The following is a 20,000-nucleotide window of genomic DNA, read 5'->3' as shown; positions in this document are numbered from 1 at the left end:
TATATTAAGGCCAATCTTGAAAAGATTCCTTAAACTTGAAACTTCAAAGTATGAAGAACAAGTCGGGCTTACTTCCTATCTATGTATGTGGCCGTAAACCGGGATTCACTTTGCATGCGAGGTGCGTCTAACACAATGGGGAGTGTAATTGTTACTGACTGTGTAACGCCAGAGAAACAATGATAAATACCTGTCATTATGGCTTTATCACTCTGAAGGGCTACTTCTGTATCGTTAAATTAAAGGAATAATATAGCATTTGAATAGGACACCACTTTATTGCAAATACGTTCCACCATAACCAACAGATCCAACGATTCAATAATTGATGCAATAACAAAATGGTCAACAACAACAAAAATCTCGACTTCACCCGGAATTGAAAACAATCCCCTTACTTGTGAGGCAAACCGCTCTATAAATTGATTTTACGCAAACACGTTGATGTAGCGATGCCTAAAAATTGATTATGTAACATAGGAGATGCAATTTTGACGTTTCGGATCACTGAATCCCAAAATATACGCGACTACCTCGAGAGAAACAGCAATGGGGTGTTAGCGGCTCTCTGTGTTAATAATTGATTCACAGGAATGTTTATTGAAAGCTCTCTTCTTTGAGTAACAACAGCACGTTGTAATATCGATTAAGAGGGAACACAGTAGGCTGTATTCTCGGTTTGTGGCTCATGCAAATACTCACGTGTCAGAGAGCAACCGTTTCTGGTGTTTTAATAAAGCATTTTTTTTTTCAAAAGTGAGCTTCTACAGTACGTAACAATCACTAAATGAGCTCAAAAAATTTTACACGAGATACTCGGGCAATAGCAGCACTTAATATGGAGTATGAGATATCACAACCACCCACCCACCACCCACCCCACCCCCGCCCCCTCCGACAAAAACAACACCATTTACGACCAGGTACTCATTTCCACCTGGATACGAAGAGATAATGTGAATAAAAAGATTTTCCAAAGACACAGCTTTTAGCCACCACTTCGGGAATCGAACCTGAGGATCTGCAGATCAGAACCCGAGTGTTACAATACGAGACCATAAAGCCAGATTACATTACAATGTTATGACGATGCACTCCCCCCAAATTTCTTTTCGCCTCATAATCCGTTCTTAGAACGCCGCCACGCTGTTAAAGTCTATAAGATGGTTTCCGTAATTGGGCGATGCCGCCTGTTTCCCACTTCTATAAAATGAGCTTGGTCTGATGGCAGCCACTCCTCTTAACCGTGTGCACTTTGAAATATTTGTTTCTAAGCTTAGGGAAGATGTTGATTGACCTTGACCTCGCCTTCAAGTGCTGTATTATTTGTAAGACATCAACATGCTATCATGTGCTTGTGTGTGCATATGTGTGTATGTGTGTGTGTGTGTGTGTGTGTGTGTGTCATTCGTCATTATCGATACATATCGATATCATTTACCCAATCAATGGGTGTATATTAGGCCAACCAATAATGTCTTCAAATAAAGACAATTGATCTCGTGACAAGCCTGTGGATATAAAACAACCGGAGATCGTTTCATCATAATTACCTCCTCTTATCTCATATCTTTAAAATACAACGATAATTATTCTAGGACTAGTGTGTTCAACTTTTTTCGATCCCCTTTCTAAAGATGATATTTTTAAAAATATTTTTCCCAAGAAAATAATAAAGATCATCACTCAACACAGACAACCAAAACTTATCAGGAATAATGTTAAGCACAGTGTTTGTTTGATTTTGTTTGAATTTTTTTTCTTCGCTTTCGGTCTTTATATTTGTTTTGTTGTTGTTCTTATTGGGGGTTTTTTCGTTTTTTTTAAATGTCTTTTTCTTTTTAATCTTTATTTCTGAGGGTTTCATTCTGTGTACTTTTTTGTTTTGTAAATTATTATATGTCTTTCTTTGTTATCAATAATGATATTCTGCTCTTATAGACAAAATATTAGCCGTCCTGAGAGTTAAGAGGTAAAGTTAGTCAATTAGCAATGTGGCTATGTGGTCAAGTGGTATGACACTCGCTTTCGGATCAGAAGGTCCTGGGTTCGAGCCTCGCGCTCGGCGCATAGTTGAGTCCTTGGAAAAGGCTCTTGACTCACATTCTCTCACCGTACTCGGGTGTAAAATGGGTACCTGGCCATTAACAGCGTTGTCTTTGTCCGAAAAATTGTAATCGCCTAACAGGCGTCATTTCCCGTCCTACATGTTAAATGTTGCTGTTGACCAGGGACCCCTTGTAAAGCGCTTTGAGCACATTTAGTGGATGTTGTTCTATATAAAGCTCAATTCTTTAATTCCTTTTTTTTTTTATTTATTTACTACCCATAGAACGCAAAATGTTGAGCGTGACACTGCTAGGAGCGGTAAATGGAAAAAACAATAGGTCTAACCTACAAACTACAAACCTTTTAGTGCTGACATGAAGACAAACGAGAGCTGGGGAGGAAGAATAGATTAAAATGAATCCTTTCAGTTTGGATGGGGTAGCTACTATCACTCTTCACCGGATGTTGTCTTGGGGCGACACATCCATCCAACGGAAGTCTGACTTCTCATTTCCGGTTGCTTTGTGTCCTCTTACAATCTTAACTTTAAATCATTGTCTTTTGTTAGTTAAAAAAGAAAAGAAGATAATATAGGCCTAAAATAAAATTTAAAAAAAAATAATAAATAATAAAATAAAATAATAATAATAATAATTAATAATAATAATAATAATAATAATAATAATAATATAATAATAATAATATATAATAAATAATAATAATAATAATAATAATAATATAATAATAATAATAATAATAATAATAATAATAATAATAATAATAATAATAATAATAATAATAATAATAATAATAAAATAATAATAATAATATAATAATAATAATATAATAATGATAATAGGAAGACACGACGAAGAAGGAGAAGAAGAAGAAGAAGAAGAAGAAGAAGAAGAAGAAAGAAGAGAGAAGAAGAAGAAGAAGAAGAAGAAGAAGAAGAAGAAGAGAAGAAGAAGAAGAAGAAGAAGAAGAAGAAGAAGAAGAGAAGAAGAAGAGAAGAAGAAGAAGAAGAAGAAGAAGAAGAAGAAGAAGAAGAAGAAGAGAAGAAGAAGAAGAAGAAGAAGAAGAGAAGGAGAAGAAGTGAGAATTTTTTATTATTATTATTATTATTATTATTTATTATTATTATTATTATTATTATTATTATTATTATTATTATTATTATTATTATTATTATTATTATTATCATCATCATCATCATCATCATCATTATTTTTTTTAAATTTATTTTAGGCCTATATTATCTTCTTTTCTTCTTTTTTTTTAACCAAGCAAAAGACAATGATGTTAAAGAAAAACATGATTGGGGAATAAATAAAAATTGTCCTATCATCAATGTTGCAACAGTGACAAAAAAATAAACTTACCAACTCGACTAGCTTCCTCGTCGAGTGCCGATTAGATGCAATACGTTCTATGCATGAAGTCCTTTACAAAGAATCGAATCCAAAATCTTACGCAGCCGTACACTGACAAAAAAAAACACATTATTTCATTTTGGATTGAATACTGTTAAATATTAATTCTAAAATCGATGAATACGACCAATAATCTATCAAGAAATGTTAAGCCTTGAGCCGGAAAGAGCTTTCAGGTTTGGATCATTTCTTGTTGTTGTTTTGTTGGTTTGTTTTTGTTTTTGTTTTGTTTTTGTTTTTTTGTGTTTTTTTTTTGGGGGGGGGGGGGTTGGGTTTTTTGTTTTTTGTTTTGTTTTCTTTGGGGGGGAGGGGGGGGGGGCATCTTAATCTCTTGATATATCGAGTAAATGTTTTTAGCCACAAAACGGCGTTTTGTCAGTGTAAGTCAATAATTCAAGTGTTTATATAGGGAGATTTGCCCTTGTTTAAAGAGGATGAATAGGAATATAATTCTGGCATGGAGGAGAGTTGTTGAGTGTTGCTGAATGGCCGAATGGTCTGAATGAGTTTGTACACAATAGAGTTTATGTGTCTTGCCATTGAAAATATGTTTGTTTTCCATCTCTTTACATTGGGATGGTTATTGAAATGAAGGCAATGTAAACATCGATAAGGAAGGAGATACCATACGTCAAAGTAATGTGTTTGTGCAACCCATCAAAATTGAAAGGGAAATAAAAGTTGTTTAGAAAAGTGAAATTCATTTTAAACGACTGCATATTACAAAATTATTGAATTAGTGAGTGGGTGGCTATAGGAAGTGGGAGTGTCTACGTATCATATATCCAAATGGTAGCAAGCAACACGGTGAAACGCTATAGAAACTGAGATAAACTCTGACTCCATAAGCGTTTTGGTAGGTTGTTGTCTTGTTGTCTTCCTATCATCGTCTTCATGTGGCTTTTAATCATTGCTCTCGGTTTGGACTGTCATTTTGGATTGAATACTGTTAAATATTAATTCTAAAATCGATGAATACGACCAATAATCTATCAAGAAATGTTAAGCCTTGAGCCGGAAAGAGCTTTCAGGTTTGGATCATTTCTTGTTGTGTTTTGTTGGTTTGTTTTTGTTTTTGTTTTGTTTGTTTTTTTGTGTTTTTTTTGGGGGGGGGGTGTTGGGTTTTTTGTTTTTTGTTTTGTTTTCTTTGGGGAGGGGGGGGGGGCATCTTAATCTCTTGATATATCGAGTAAATGTTTTAGCCACAAAACGGCGTTTTGTCAGTGTAAGTCAATAATTCAAGTGTTTATATAGGGAGATTTGCCCTTGTTTAAAGAGGATGAATAGGAATATAATTCTGGCATGGAGGAGAGTTGTTGAGTGTTGCTGAATGGCCGAATGGTCTGAATGAGTTTGTACACAATAGAGTTTATGTGTCTTGCCATTGAAAATAGTTTGTTTTCCATCTCTTTACATTGGATGGTTATTGAATGAAGGCAATGTAAACATCGATAAGGAAGGAGATACCATACGTCAAGTAATGTGTTTGTGCAACCATCAAAATTGAAAGGGAAATAAAAGTTGTTTAGAAAAGTGAAATTCATTTTAAACGACTGCATATTACAAAATTATTGAATTAGTGAGTGGGTGGCTATAGGAAGTGGGAGTGTCTACGTATCATCTATCCAAATGGTAGCAAGCAACACGGTGAAACGCTATAGAAACTGAGATAAACTCTGACTCCATAAGCGTTTTGGTAGGTTGTTGTCTTGTTGTCTTCCTATCATCGTCTTCATGTGGCTTTTAATCATTGCTCTCGGTTTGGACTGTTTTGTTTCTCGATGACTTTGGCAACGAGTTTTGAAGGACGGAAAGGAGCTAGGCATAATGTATTATTTCTGTTAAGTATTCGATACGAACATAATTTTAAGATCAATAACCATTCACACGCGTTTAGTTACTAATGGAAGCTAAATCTATATTTATCATGATGTCTCTGCTGGTTTTATGTTTATACCCGAAAATTTGTATGACATATCAGTGCGAAGTACTAAATGTTATTTTACTATTCTCATAGTATATCACTTTTACCCCTATTTGTTTTGGTCCAGTATTCACTTTCATTGAGCATTTTATGATATTTACAACGTTGCTGATTCCCCATGTCTACTTAAATAAAATTAAGTTAAATCTTAAATTCCAGAAAATCGAAAAAAAATCATTTATTTCAAGTAATTAAGCTATATTACAGTTTCTGAGTCACCGTTGTATAAGCATTGATAATTTTGTCTCAAATTTGTTCGATTTTCAATGAGGGTGAACTCGAGTGAGTTAATAATTCATTTAGAACATACAATAACCTTTACTCGTAAAGAAAACGGTTTGTACTCATATTTGAAATGGTCCTAGGATATCGTGCTGGGGATCCATAAAACATACTGGGGATTTAGTGACCAATAAACAAGGCATGAGAATGGCCGACTCACACGCTCTGTTTAACCTATTTACAGACGAGAGTCGATTTAGCTGCAAGGACGCTTGATATTATACCAAAAGAGTGGTAACAGCGATGCGAATGAGCTCTATTTAAGTCTAACAGACATCGCTGTTACTACGTTTATGATGGAAATAGTAAGTTTTGTGAGGTTATAACGGGATGAATAATGGGAGTAATTATGAGCTGAATAAGGTTTTATCTCGCTGTTGTGAAGTTAATTGACGTTTTACAATGGGCCCAGTGCGGTTTATGTGTCACGTGAGACGGACTATCAACCTAGAATTGATGGAACTCCCAGAACGTACGATAGCAATTCAACTTTTAAACATTTTGGCCAGAAAAAAAACCCTTGTAATTCAGAATATTGTATCGATAGGCTTATGTCAGACCTGTCTACCATTACGAGAAATTCATTAAATTACGAAATTTTTACTCTAATTTTTTAACTTGATGAGTATTTCTGAGTCATTAAAACTTTTTAAAAATGAAAGTTGATGCCAGATTATATTTTTTTAAAGGATTTTGAAGGTTCTCTAATCCTTGTGAAGGTAAATTGTTGATTTTTAAATTTAAATATAGTGACTGCAATTTTTATCTTCTAAGAATTACGAATTTTCACATTTTAAAGTAGGCAGCACTAGCTTAGGTTATCTTCAAATTGACAACATTTCTTGATAAATGTTATGATTTTTAAAGAGTTATAGACATGACGACAATTAGGAGCCATTTTAGCTTATCGATATAACGAAGTACACGGTTCTGGTCAAACTAGAAAGAAAAAAAGTGTTTCGTCAACGTATCATTGTGTAGAGAAGATTAATTAAATGCATTGGGCTGACAGGGGAGAGGTCGGGGTGGGGAAAAGATCAATACGATACTTTTATTGTCTAGGGCAGCTACTTGATAGGTGGTTTAAATAGTAGTAGTAGTAGTATTGTGATGGTACTGGTAGTAGTAGTAGTAGTAGTTGTAGTAGTAGTAGTAGTAGTAGTAGTAGTAGTAGTAGTAGTAGTAGTAGTAGTAGTAGTAGTAGTAGTAGTAGTAGTAGTAGTAGTAGTAGTAGTAGTATGACACTCGCTTTCGGATCGGAAGGTCCTGGGTTCGAGCCTCGCTCGGCGCATAGTTGAATCATTGGAAAAGGCTCTTTACTCACATTCTCTTACCATACGCAGGTGTAAAAAGAGTACCTGGCCATTAACAGGGTTGTCTCTCTCCGAAAAAGCTGTAATATCGCCTGGCAGGCGTCCCTTCCTAAATGGTAAATGTTGCGGCTGGCCAGGGACACCTTGTGAAGCGCTTTGAGCACGTTTAGTGGATATGCGCTATATAAAAGCTAAATTAATAAAAAAAATAGTAGTGGTTGTAGTAGTAGTAGTAGTAGTAGTAGTAGTAGTAGTAGTAGTAGTTGTAGTAGTAGTAGTAGTAGTAGTAGTAGTAGTAGTAGTAGTAGTAGTAGTAGTAGTAGTAGTAGTAGTAGTAGTAGTAGTAGTAGGAGTAGTAGTAGTAGTAGTAGTCGTAGAAGTAGTAGTAGTAGTAGTAGTAGTAGTAGTAGTAGTAGTAGTAGTAGTAGTAGTAGTAGTAGTAGGAGGAGGAGGAGGAGGAGGCGGAGGAGGAGGAGGAGGAGTAGGAGGCGGAGCAAAAGGATCACTTAACACACATTACCCCCTCAACTCTGGTTTGAATGAGTACCTGGCTTTTGGCAGTGTGTTAATACACCAAAGACAACTAATAGTCAAATGTTACTGTATGAACTTAAAATATGGTTTCATGTAGACTGTTGGGGGAATAAACATTATTTATGTACTCTTCTGTTCCTGAAAAAAAACACAACCTAATTATCTTTTTCCTTATTGTTTCCAAAATATGAACTCAATTTCCAGCATCTAAGTCACTTGGACAAACGCTTACATGTTTACAGGTCTGATAACCCAAATTATTATAGGCTCGTTGTTGTGATGGAAATACATATATACTCTCAAACCAACGAAAAATAATATGTCCATAACAGCTATATTAAAACAGGCCCGTAACTTAATTCTGTTATCAGACCGACTAACATGTGCATTTTGACTTGGACATTATACCCTTTTTAGTCAATGGATCGAAATGAAGGCTAAAATACGATTTTTAAAACAATGCAAATCGCTTGAAGCATTGTGTTACTCTCGATAGCTTGATACAAATGAAACATATTGTTTTGTTTGGTTTTTCAATTGTCAAGACCATTGTCTCCTCCCACACATTAAGTCTAAATGCTTGTCAGACACCAGACCGGAGAAGTCACAATAAACAAGAGTCATTTTTGTGATGAAGGTGAGATTTCAAGAGGCCATGTCCGAACAATCAAATTCTGGAAAGATCTTGAAAACCCAGGGGAAATAACTGGAAGTGAAAAGTGAGTTACATTGAGTCAATGGAGAAATTTGACAATTGACTCGGAATTCCTCTTGGGAATTGACAAAAGGGCAAATGGAGGGAAGGAATCAAAAAAATAAAAGAAATTCAAATTTAAGAGTGATGGGGATGATAAGAGAGAGAGAGAGAGAGAGAGAGAGAGAGAGTGAGTGAGAGAGAGAGAGAGAGAGAGAGAGAGAGAGAGAGAGAGAGAGAGAGAGAGAGAGAGGTGGAGCAAAATGTAACATAATAAAAGTCTAATCATAACGCCTGTAACGTACTGATACAATTTCCCTTTTTGACCGAGAAAACGGAAGTAATTAGTTATCGGCCAGGCAATCATTCTGCACACGAATACAATAGGAGAAGGTGAATAAAGAGTCTTTTTCTAGGACCCAACATTTTACCAATTACTGCGGGACTAGAACAAGAGATCTTCAAGTCCAAAGCTACACTGCCATACCAAATACCACAAAGCCGAAGGTTGTTTCTACTTTCCATTTGATCAATCCGGAAACTGGACTAGCTAGATAAAAATATGAATGTCGAAGAATGTTTCATACTCTTCCTTGCAATGGAAACGTCATTTGAAATTAAATTATTTGATGCTGCTAAGCAAATAATTTCCCCCTGTTATTGACACGTTTGGTTTTCCTCTATAGTGAAAGCAAGTTGGGGTTTTCTGGGGGTTTTTTTTCTATTATTCAAAGCTGTAATTTATATTTTAATTGCCTGGTTGATTGTGTCGGGAACAGAAATGTCATCGTGTGCGGGGGACACAAAGGAGACAAAATGGAAAATAAATTGGGAGGATTGGGAGCAGCAAGTAGAGGAGGAGGAGGAGGAGGAGGAGGAGGAGGAGGAGGAGGAGGAGAAGAAGAAGAAGAAAAGGAGGAGGTGAGAAGGATGAGAAGCAGGGGGGGGGGGGGGGGGGAGGAAGATTAGAAAGAGGCGAGTCACGATGAGAATGAGGGTAAGAGGAAGGAAGAGATGGAGAGAGAAGCGATTGGTGATTAGCCAGATTCACGGGAAATAGAAATGAATGTATTCTGTTCCATTGCATTACCGTGCTTTGTAAAATTTTGGACAGAAAATGTGTACTTCATAATAATATGTCAACAGATTTAGGAAGACTCCCAACTTGTCCTTTAAAAAATCTTAAATCCTTGAGTTATTCAGAATTATTTACATGAAGAGTTTGGTTTAAAGTTATTGACAATAAGATCTAGATGGATTTTAATCTATCAATATATTATAATGATTTATACGTTTTCTGGTGGCAGAAATGAAATTGTTTATATATATATTGTATGTATTGTATATAATTATTTTGAAACTGACATATTGGGAATCACAGATTTAATATCAATACCCGCCCCTCGATTTTGGCTGCTATTTAAACAATTTTAATATCATTGTTACGTTACTCGTTATTATCTGATAATTAATTTATCAATCACCCCCCCCCTCCCTCCCCCGTCCTTCTCTTTGTGCGTATGTATCCTTGTCTATCTACCTATTAATCTATCTATCGATCCATCTATCCATCTATATATCTTTCTCTCAATCTCTTGCACTCTTACATCACTTAATCTGGCTACATATATATATATATATATATATATATATATAATATATATATATATATATATATATATATGTATGTGTGTGTGTGTGTGTGTGTGTGTATGTGTGTTGCATGTATTGTATATAATTATTTTGAAAATATCTACCCCTCTCTAGAGAATTGCAGTTTTCTTCATGTCGCATTCCATCTATTTTAAAATCCTTATAATAATATATTCAATCACCTATTCGTATATTTCCACTCAAATCACGCGACAGAAAACACAAACACAAAGAAATTCACGTGACACAGACCGTGACATTTACGGATACTTGCTTATCGAATGAATGACATTTATCTCTGTTTTTACTTTACTAATCGTATTGCCGCCTCATTCTGCTGCTGCCGTGCATTGAGAAAACGACTTTTTTCTCTATTTTGGTCAGTTAACTTCAACTCCTCATTATTGATTGTTTAAAACGACGCCCAAATACGCTTCAACAGTCGTAACGTTACTTCCCTCGTAATGACGCATGGTAACTTAGTAACTGGCTCTAAACTATCGGAACAATGGCGGATGCCCTTATGAAATATTTCCCCGACGAGCATAAAAGCGTATACAGAGGAAAAAATACATTAAAAATCTGATCATAATTTGACTTTAACACATTCTGATCACAAGGCATAGGAAAAGTTCTAGCCAGCATGAAGAATAAAAAGTACCGATTTTCTTTATTTAGAACCACGATGGCCGCCGTTGCTGGGCGACGTGACATCAGACTATTGAATCCAATTGATAAACTTTTCTTAATGCAGACTTCTAAAGTCTCCGGTTAAAAAAAAAAAACAAAAAAACAAAAGATCTTGAGCTTTTATATAGGGCAATATCCATCAAAAGTGCTCAAAGCGCTTTACAAAGGGCCCCTGGCCAACAGCAACCCGTAACATGAAGGACGAGACATAACGCCTTTCAGGCCATATTATAATTCTTATCCGACATGTACAACGTTGTTAACGGCCAGGTACTTATTTTACACCTGAGTACGATGAGAGGATGTGTGTAATGAGCCTTTTCCATGGACTCAATTATGTGCCACACAGAGTGGAGCTCGAACCAAAGGCCTGTTTGGCGAGTGTCATACCACAAAGACCACATAGCCACACAAAGAATACCTTAACATTTATGAGTCGTTTTAATAGAACAATAAATAAAATAAATGCTTTTTGGCTGAAATATAAAAATGTGTTTTGTCAATGTACGGTAATGTTGTCGTGTTAAAGAAAAAAAAAAAATATATATACATATCTATGCGATGTAAATATGCTGATGTGATGATGTAAACATGCATTGATGATGTAAAGATAATATATAACTGTGATGTTTATAATGTTATGATAATGGCAGCGCTGAGAGTTGTGTCAGTTTATTGATTTTGTTATTCTGACGCTGTTTGTTGCAAGTGACGACAATATTCGTTCCAATTATGATGAAACGGGTTTTCCCAAAACATGACGGTGGTTGTGGCACCAATGGTAGTTGGTGGTTATGCTGATAAAGCTAAAAGCCCATGGGGCGTGAGTTTATCCGTTTTTCTGAACAAAATCAGTAGCAATTGCTTGTTACCGTTCAGGTAGGACGCCAGTCAATCAGAAATTACTTTCCAATAGATAGAAAGAAGCTGCAATCCCATTACTGCTTGTGGCAAAGAGGAGGTGGGGGAGCAGAGAAAATTTCGGGTAAACCCAGGATCGATACCGGTCCCTTTGCTAAAGGCCAACAACCTACCACTAAGCTAGATAAAAATTCCAACGGTTGCAACAAGTTTCTTCCTATAGAACATGATTTTACATCCAACCACATAAAAAGTAATTGAAGAATAATGTCCCATTTCACTGTATTAAATCAATTATGTTTGATAGCGCTGAGTCTTGCCGCCAATCTATCCCCGATTATCATTTCATAAATTCTTTTTGATTCCCCAGGAGACCGGATGAAATAACCCACAGAGCCATAAGGGATTTATGCCTCAAGAACGCCATTATGATCCAATGACAATTTGGCGTCATCTGTTATCTCCCTCGAGTATCTGAGATTCATAGCTTTTTCTCACAAAAAAATAAAGAGAAAAGAACATAAGATCATAATCAATTTTCGTATTAAATGCATTGGTCATCATGATAATAGGTAGTATTGCTGCAATTCGCACAGGGAATACAATATATCTATAACAACAATAATAGCATCGATAACTTTTTAACGGCCTCAAAACTCTGTGAATATATTCAATTATAAAAAGCTATAATTTCGAGATTTCGGAGAAAAATTACAAATCTAGACAACTGCTAAGGCATATATAATATATTCCTTCACAACCAAACATTACACGCCGGGATCAAAACAAAAGAAATAGAAAAAGAGTTGAAAAATGTTCAGACTGTTAGAAGTCTTTTATGATATTCAAATGCATCATTTCACTCTTGCAAATGTTTAATATAAAGTTGCATTACTTTTAAAAACAGAAAAACATATTTCATCTCTTAGGAAAATAAAGCCTTTCTATGACATCAAGAAACAATTCGTTTTTGGTATTCTGAACGTTCCATCTGGTGAAATAGCTGTCCTTGTCTACTCGTGAGGAAACATCTCGTATGATATTTTGAACTTTCCCGACTGTGATTACTAGCAAGGAATATCCCCAGAAGAGGCGTTGTCTGTCAGAATACAGTTAGAATATAAATAGCAAGCAAGATGAGTGACTGGGGTATCGCTCTACTGGTTATCGTGCTGATGGTGGTGATGGCCGTGGCCGTGGGTGTAGTGGTCAGGCTGTTCGGAGTCTACCATCTAGCTCTGTGTTTGGGTTCAGATGAGGAGAAGGCTGTACTCACTCACAACGAAAAGGGACATGGATTTCTGGTGAGTTTTCATGAGGGTTTTGAGTGGTAGAGGAGGGGTGTTCGTTCTGGTAATGATGATTGTGGTTGTGTTTGGGGTAGGGGTTGTGATGGAGATGACGATGATGATGATGATGATGATGATGATGATGATGATGATGATGATGATGATGACATCGACGACGACTACGACGACGATGATGATGATGATGATGATGATGATGATGATGATGATGATGATGATGATGATGATAATGACGACGACGACGATGATGATGATGATGATGATGATGATGATGATGATGATGATGATGATGATGATGATGATGATTACATACAATCTTTCTTGTAAAGACATTTTTATGACCATAGACGTCGATAATTTTGACAAGAGTAACCCACACCTTTCCCCAGGTGGGATCAGACAGTTGTGAGTTCAGCTTGGACACCAAGGGTGGCAAAGCCTCCAAGTATGACACGATCCACGGTAAGACAGGCCCAGCCTATGACGAGGACCCACCTGATCCTCAGGAAGACAGTGCCAGGAGCAGTCCTGTTTCCATCGGAACCTCATCTGTCGGTGAGTACACACAGGCATTAGATCCTAAATGCATGGGTGAATCGGACTCCAAAGAGGAAATTTAGAAATATAATGCTGTGAAAAAGGGCCTTAGGATTTTTTTGTAATACACGAAGAGATATTTATTCATCATAATAGCGAATAGAACTCGGTACCTTTCGGGTACGAAGCAAAGCCCGTGCCGCTGAGCCACGCTGCCCAAAATTATTCCTATGAATTCCCAAGTTTGATATTCGTTATTTGCGCAGAGTGGTGTCAACCTTCTTCAATCTATTGTTTACAAACCATATTTGTTATTTGCGCAGAGTGGTATCAACTTCCTTCAATCTATTGTTTACAAACAATCGCTCATATTTGTCCGAGTGGACTTAAGGGTGTGATACAAATCCTGCGTTTTGATTGGTCAAAAGTCTACTGATTAAATGTTTTTATTTTGTCGTTATAAGACTCGGGATGAACTCTGGCTCCCGAGCCTAAGGTATGATTCTGAAGGTCAACTTTTAAAATCAATGTTTAGTTATAGATCGTGTGCAGTTGACTAAGAAGCTCACAACATTGCCATCCGGAAGTATAACAGACCGACAAAAAAATACGTGTAACCATGAACTTTTATAGTCTGGATAATGCAGCTAAGTGAGAATTACTCATAAACGTAGATGGCAAAAAAAAACAATAACAAAGACCCGAGTGACGTCAACTTCATTCTATCTATATCTTGTGGGTTCTAGTGTCAGGCGATAAGTTAACGATGGCTGCAGTTTGACACGACGTGTACTTCCAAATTGTTATGTACTCACTGTTGTAATGGAAATACTCTCAAACCAATACAACATGTTGTCCATTACAACAATCTTAAATAAAGCCCATAATTGTCATCGGTTGTCAGACCTGCTAATATGTGCACTTTGGTTTGACACCATTGATTTCGATCCCCAATCTGGGAAAAATGTTTTGTTTTTTTAATGATATTTTTTCTTGTTCCAAGTACCACATGTATCGATCATCACTGTTCGATATTTTTGCACTTTTAGCGTGTTGTTTTATGTGTAAATAGAAGAGTACACAAGCCAACCTCTCTTATTTAAGAGGCAAATAAACTCTTCAGAAGTGGCTGAGCATCGACTATTATTCAACAATTTGTTGTGATAAAAGAGTTTGATGCACCGTGTAAACTCATTACACGCTGTATAAACACGATGGTGGTCTGGCATTGATATCAATGGCACTGGCATACACACATAGGGTTACACAGACACACACACACACTCACACACACACACACACACACACACACACACACACACACACACACACAAAGCCGGCGGTAATCAATAACGCATCCAACCTTGCTGATAAAAATACAATCGGTGGATGGATGGATGGATGGACGGGTGGATGAATGAATAGACAAATGAGTAAATTAATTTAGTGTTGAAAAATATATGTGGATGAATGGACGGGCAAACAGGCGAATGCATCTGTGTATAGTTGGATAGTTGGATAGACAGTGAGATGGATAGTTGGATGGCGATTCCCAGGGCCAACATCAAATTAAGGACCGATAATTTTGCCTTAACAGATATTCTATATAACTATTTTATTCAAAAGGGAGTGACAGAGTCACCCTTGATACGAAAAAGGCTTGCAAGTTGCTCGTTTATCAATCTTTTAAATAAAGTTTTATAATTTTTAGACGTACCAGTAGCCCTGTGCTTGTTGACACAAATTAAACTTAAATATGACAGACAAGTAGTATGATCTAAATATATTTTAACAAAATGTCTTTCAATAACAAATAACAAAATCAGATTCTTTTGGGTGGTAGAATAAAGAATAGCTAGCACTCTCGCATTTTGGAATTTGAACTTTTGTTCCCATCGTGCGTTCGCAGGCAATCCTTCGAAGATTAAATATGAAATCAACGAACCTATAATAAAGAACAGGCACGGACATCTAGAACTCCCCACATGGACAGTTTCATTTCCCTGTCATCCATAGAAGACCGCAGAAAATTCTCATTTTACCCATGAACCATCGTAGATTGGAACCGCGGGAAATTACATCTGCACCCACTTTATATTTATTTACAGAGCTTCTAAATCAAAGCTGAATGTTCAATTTAATATTATTGTTCATGGCAAAATCTTCACGAGTGAAGGTGGACATTAAAGGAAGATTCAAATTCAAACTAGTGTAGCGATTGAAAACGTCCAGAATATATTATAGTTAGAAAACATGAGTGCAAGAATCTTAAGTTATGAAAATATCAAAGTAACAAAATCTTCTGTCGAGCAGACTGAATTTTTGGGAGACTATTTTTTCTTGTATTTTTCTTTCTGATTTGTCTGGCCCTTTTGCATCCACCACTTTTCAGATTTTAAACGTATGTTTGTGTGTTGGTGATAGCTACAATGCAGTGGCGGTTCTAGCCTATTTACAGTGGTGGGGCAAAGATGATTCGGTCATAAATATATATATATATTATTTTTTATTTTATTTTATTTATTTATTTATTTTTTAATTAATTTTTTTTTAATTATTATTTTTTTTCACCTTTAAAAAATAATATTTCAACCACAAATAATCACATTCACAATGAAATGACAATACAAGTAGATTTTAATTATTCCAAACGTAATCAAAACTGAATCACGAAAGAGAATACCACTAAAAAATAAAGCGACGAGACATAATGCGACAACACCTTGACAATACAAGTCCATTTCGTTCACTCGAAAAAATTAAAGATTTGCTTTAATCCCTCAACGGCGAGATTAATATTTCTGTTACATTATTGGTTTTCAGTAGTATGTAGTAACCTTAAAGTTTTAATCGAGAAGCAACAACAGCGATATGACTCGAGTTTCATTCAGAGCTCAAATTGCATTTCACTGCTGTCTTGATGATTAGAGTGATTGTGCCGGTGGTGGTAGTGGTTGGAATAGTGGTAGCGGTGGTGGTGGTGGTGGAGGAGGATGTAATTATGGTAGTGGTTTTGGTGGTGCTGTTGGTTAGAATGATAGTTGTGGAGACGATGACGGAAATGTTATGATGATGTTGATATTGTTTTTATTGCTATTGTAGTACTTGTTGTTAATATTGTTGTTGTTGTTAATGATGAAGATAAGATGATGATGATGATGATGATGATGATGATGATGATGATGATGATGATGATGATGATGATAATGATGATTATGGTGACAACGACGATGTCGTCGACAATGATGGTTACCATACGATATTACAAAGTTTATTCAATCTTAGGCTTTCGACAATAAATCATACAATTTGATGACCACATGAAAGTGGGAAAAAAATGGTAAATGGAACCAAACAATAAACTGATACCATTAATAACCACACAAAAATACAACAATAGTAATACCACCAATACGTACAATATAATAATAATAATAATAATAATAATAATAATAATAATAATAATAATAATAATAATATAATACTACAATATAATAATAATGATGATGATGATGATAATAATAATAATAAATAATAATAATAATAATAATAATAATAATAATAATAATAATAATAATAATAATAATAAAATAATAAATATTACCATCATCATTACTACCACCACCATCATTACTACTACCACCACCGCTACCACTATCACTACCACCATCACCATCATTATTACGTTTCCAATCATTTTTTCTCGTTTAAAAAAATTGATATCTATCAAAACAGTCGAAATTCCGGTCATTTTTTTAAAAGGGTAGTTAAAATATCTACGATTTTATTAGCCCTGAAAACTACGATTTTTATTTTCCTATTTCAAGTAGGCAGCTCTGCTATGACAAGTACTCGTATCAGTATCAGTTCCATAGTCAAAATAAGACAAACAAAAACAACGTTTATTTAATCTTAGGCTTTCGCCAATACTTCATACAATACAATTAAGACAAAATAATGTTACGAATTTCTCCTCATGCATTCGTTAGACTATAACAATAACGACCGTGTTATCTTTACTCCTTACCCAACCAACCCCGAGCTTCCCGCCTCTTCATCGCGAACTATCTTATGTATGTATTAGCTTCAGGACGGGCAAGTACGGAATCTGCCACCTTTCCGTATTTCCTCTATAAGTCAGTTAGAATTCAACTCTCTCCTTTTCTCAGAAGAGTATTTCTCGTATACTAATTCAAATGTTGAGCAAACCAAAATGGTGGTTGTATTTTATATATTTATTTAGTCGTGACTTTTGAATAAAAGTGTTTTGTTTTATTATACGGAATACAATAGAAAATTACATTGTTTTGCAAAATTATTTTGTCTGGCAATAAAAATACAGGGGTAATTACTTTAAGAATTAAAAAAAAAAAAAAAGAACTAACAAATTAATTTGTTAAAAAACAAAAAAAAACAAAAAAAAAAAACAACAACAACAACAAAAAACAAATAAGAAAACAATTTAAATAAATGAGTTTTGAGAAGCACTAAAGAAAACGAGAAAAAAAAAAAGTTTAAATGGATAAACAAATATATAAAAACAACACAAATCAATACTAAATTGATGTAAAATTAGTAAATTAATAAATTTAATTCAATACTGGAACATTCCCAAAGTCATTACATCAATGGTACCAGCACAAGTAAGGCAATAAATAAGAAAAAGTTCGTTTGCCAAAATCTCTATTTAGTTTTCACTGGTTAATAAGGTGGGCTCATTTGAATTAGCCCGACCTAGTACTAGAGAGGCCAGACAGCAAAATCGGAGTTAGTTCACCGTCAGGCGACGAGACGATGAGATGACGATGTGGGCGGAGTGGAGTGGTTGGGGGGGGGGGGGGTGATAAAAAAAGAACAGGAGCGTATCCTGGTTTATGCATTAAGGGATGCATGGTGATTCGCAATCTATCAAAAATACACACAAATTGATTTCAGTACGAAGTATAAAGTTTAAGTAGTAACTTTTGAAATTATCTAATTTAAATTTGATTATTTCAGACCTGGTAATACAGCATATAACTTGAAAAAACAGGCTGGTATTTGCCCACCCTGCCCATTATTACCAGCCGTCCCTGCTACAATGTTGTTGCTTTGGTTGTCAGAACGGATAATAATTTTATTTTGATGCAGACTTTAAATGATACAGAACGTATCAGCACCATTTTGTGCAGCAAGATTTTGTGTTTAATCATACTAAGATATCAAGCCAAGGGCAATAGTCTTTGCATAGGCAAATAACGAAATAAAAAGATAATTAAAATCCACCGAAACTTCGCGTGCATGTTGCCCATAAAGTATAACATTGCTTTCTACCCTTCCATTAGAATGCGTTTCCTTTTTTTTTCATTCAAACATGAGCTGGTTCCAATCAATTTGGATGAAAGCGTGGGTGTTTTGTATTAGAATAAAACCCTTCCTTTAAAAGGTTTAATCAATATTTCAGAAAAAGTGAGTGGAGTAGGCACTTAGTTGATACTAACAAGAAAGGACGCGAGTAGGGAAATGCCAGAATTGACAATAAAGAATAAAAATGTCGTGGCGGCGATCGGGGCTCGGACCCGTGACCTGACTGGTACGACAACACCACCTGGCCGGGGAGAGCTTGGCTCTACTGTCTGAGCTATCCGCCACTCTCTATTGTCTTCTGGCACTTTCTTACTCGCTTCATTTCTTGTTATAATCAATATTTCAAAAACTTTATTTACTTTTCTTTATATATAAATCCATCCATTAATCTATTTATAGATCAGTTCATCCATCATAATATCCAAACATTCCTCCATTCATTCATCTAACCATTTATCTATGTATGTATGTATGCATTCATCGGTCCTTTCATAATCTCTCTGTCTATTATCTATAAATCAATATATCTATGTACCCATTCATCTGTCCAAATTCATCTATCCATCATTCATCCATTCATCCCTTGATACATGTCCCAAGTCACCCCCGTAATCCAATGTTTAGTAAATCATCTCTCTGTCTATCGATCTATAACGTTCTAACTGTAACTAGTGTCTGGAACCAATCATTCGTATAGAATGGGGATGATCTCTATTACCTTTCCACGTGCTCGAGGTCATTGGTCACATTGTGCTCAACGTGACCCACATAGTGAAAAGTTTTCGCAGCTTTTGAAATATCTAACAGCACGATTGGTCATTTTTTTCAGCTTGACACATGGGTATGTTTACAACTTTCATAAACAAAGCAGCGTATCTATATTTGTTAAGAAATATCCAATCGTCCGACAACAACAAATCATGTGTTTGATGACTCGGCTGGACGAAAACCTGAATGTAGATCTCTCCAATTGATGAATTTGACGTCACTTTCCTCTTACTCTTTCGTTGTTTTTAGACAACTAGTTGCGTGATAAGTTCTCATAAAATGTTCTTTAATTCGACAAAAAAACTTTAAAGGTTACACACAGTTTGTGTCTTGGTATGATTTATCTGCTAGGCAGAACTGGTGAGTATTAACTTAAATGCATACCACCAATACCCGTATCTTCCATCTCTTCATTCATCCAATTATTGGTTCGTCTATCCACCCACTCATAATTCCTCCATTCTTCCATTTATCCATCACACGACTTTCTGTTCCCATACCACCCCACCCACCCCCAAGCCATAATCATACAATGGTTACAAACATGAT

At 35.6% G+C, this 20,000-nt stretch overlaps 1 protein-coding gene across 1 annotated transcript in view; it reads left to right on the top strand.

Annotated features, from left to right (window-relative positions):
* The window catches only part of LOC144968218 (synaptotagmin-12-like), a 116,889-nt gene that overhangs the window by 45,934 nt on the left and 50,955 nt on the right, over positions 1–20,000 (top strand). Inside the window, exons 2-3 of the mRNA XM_078906350.1 lie at positions 11,864–12,797; positions 13,190–13,355. Of these exons, the coding sequence (XP_078762476.1) occupies positions 12,630–12,797; positions 13,190–13,355 (334 nt within the window). The 5' untranslated portion in view covers positions 11,864–12,629. The remainder of the gene's footprint in view (positions 1–11,863; positions 12,798–13,189; positions 13,356–20,000) is intronic.

This window comes from Berghia stephanieae, chromosome 3 (assembly GCF_034508935.2).
Source record: "Berghia stephanieae isolate SIO BIC M18660-M18661 chromosome 3, UCSD_Bste_1.3, whole genome shotgun sequence".
In the NCBI taxonomy this organism is placed as follows: Eukaryota; Metazoa; Mollusca; class Gastropoda; order Nudibranchia; family Aeolidiidae; genus Berghia; species Berghia stephanieae.
The sequence above is the reverse complement of the archived record's forward strand: the minus strand, read 5'-3'. Positions and strand labels throughout refer to the sequence as shown.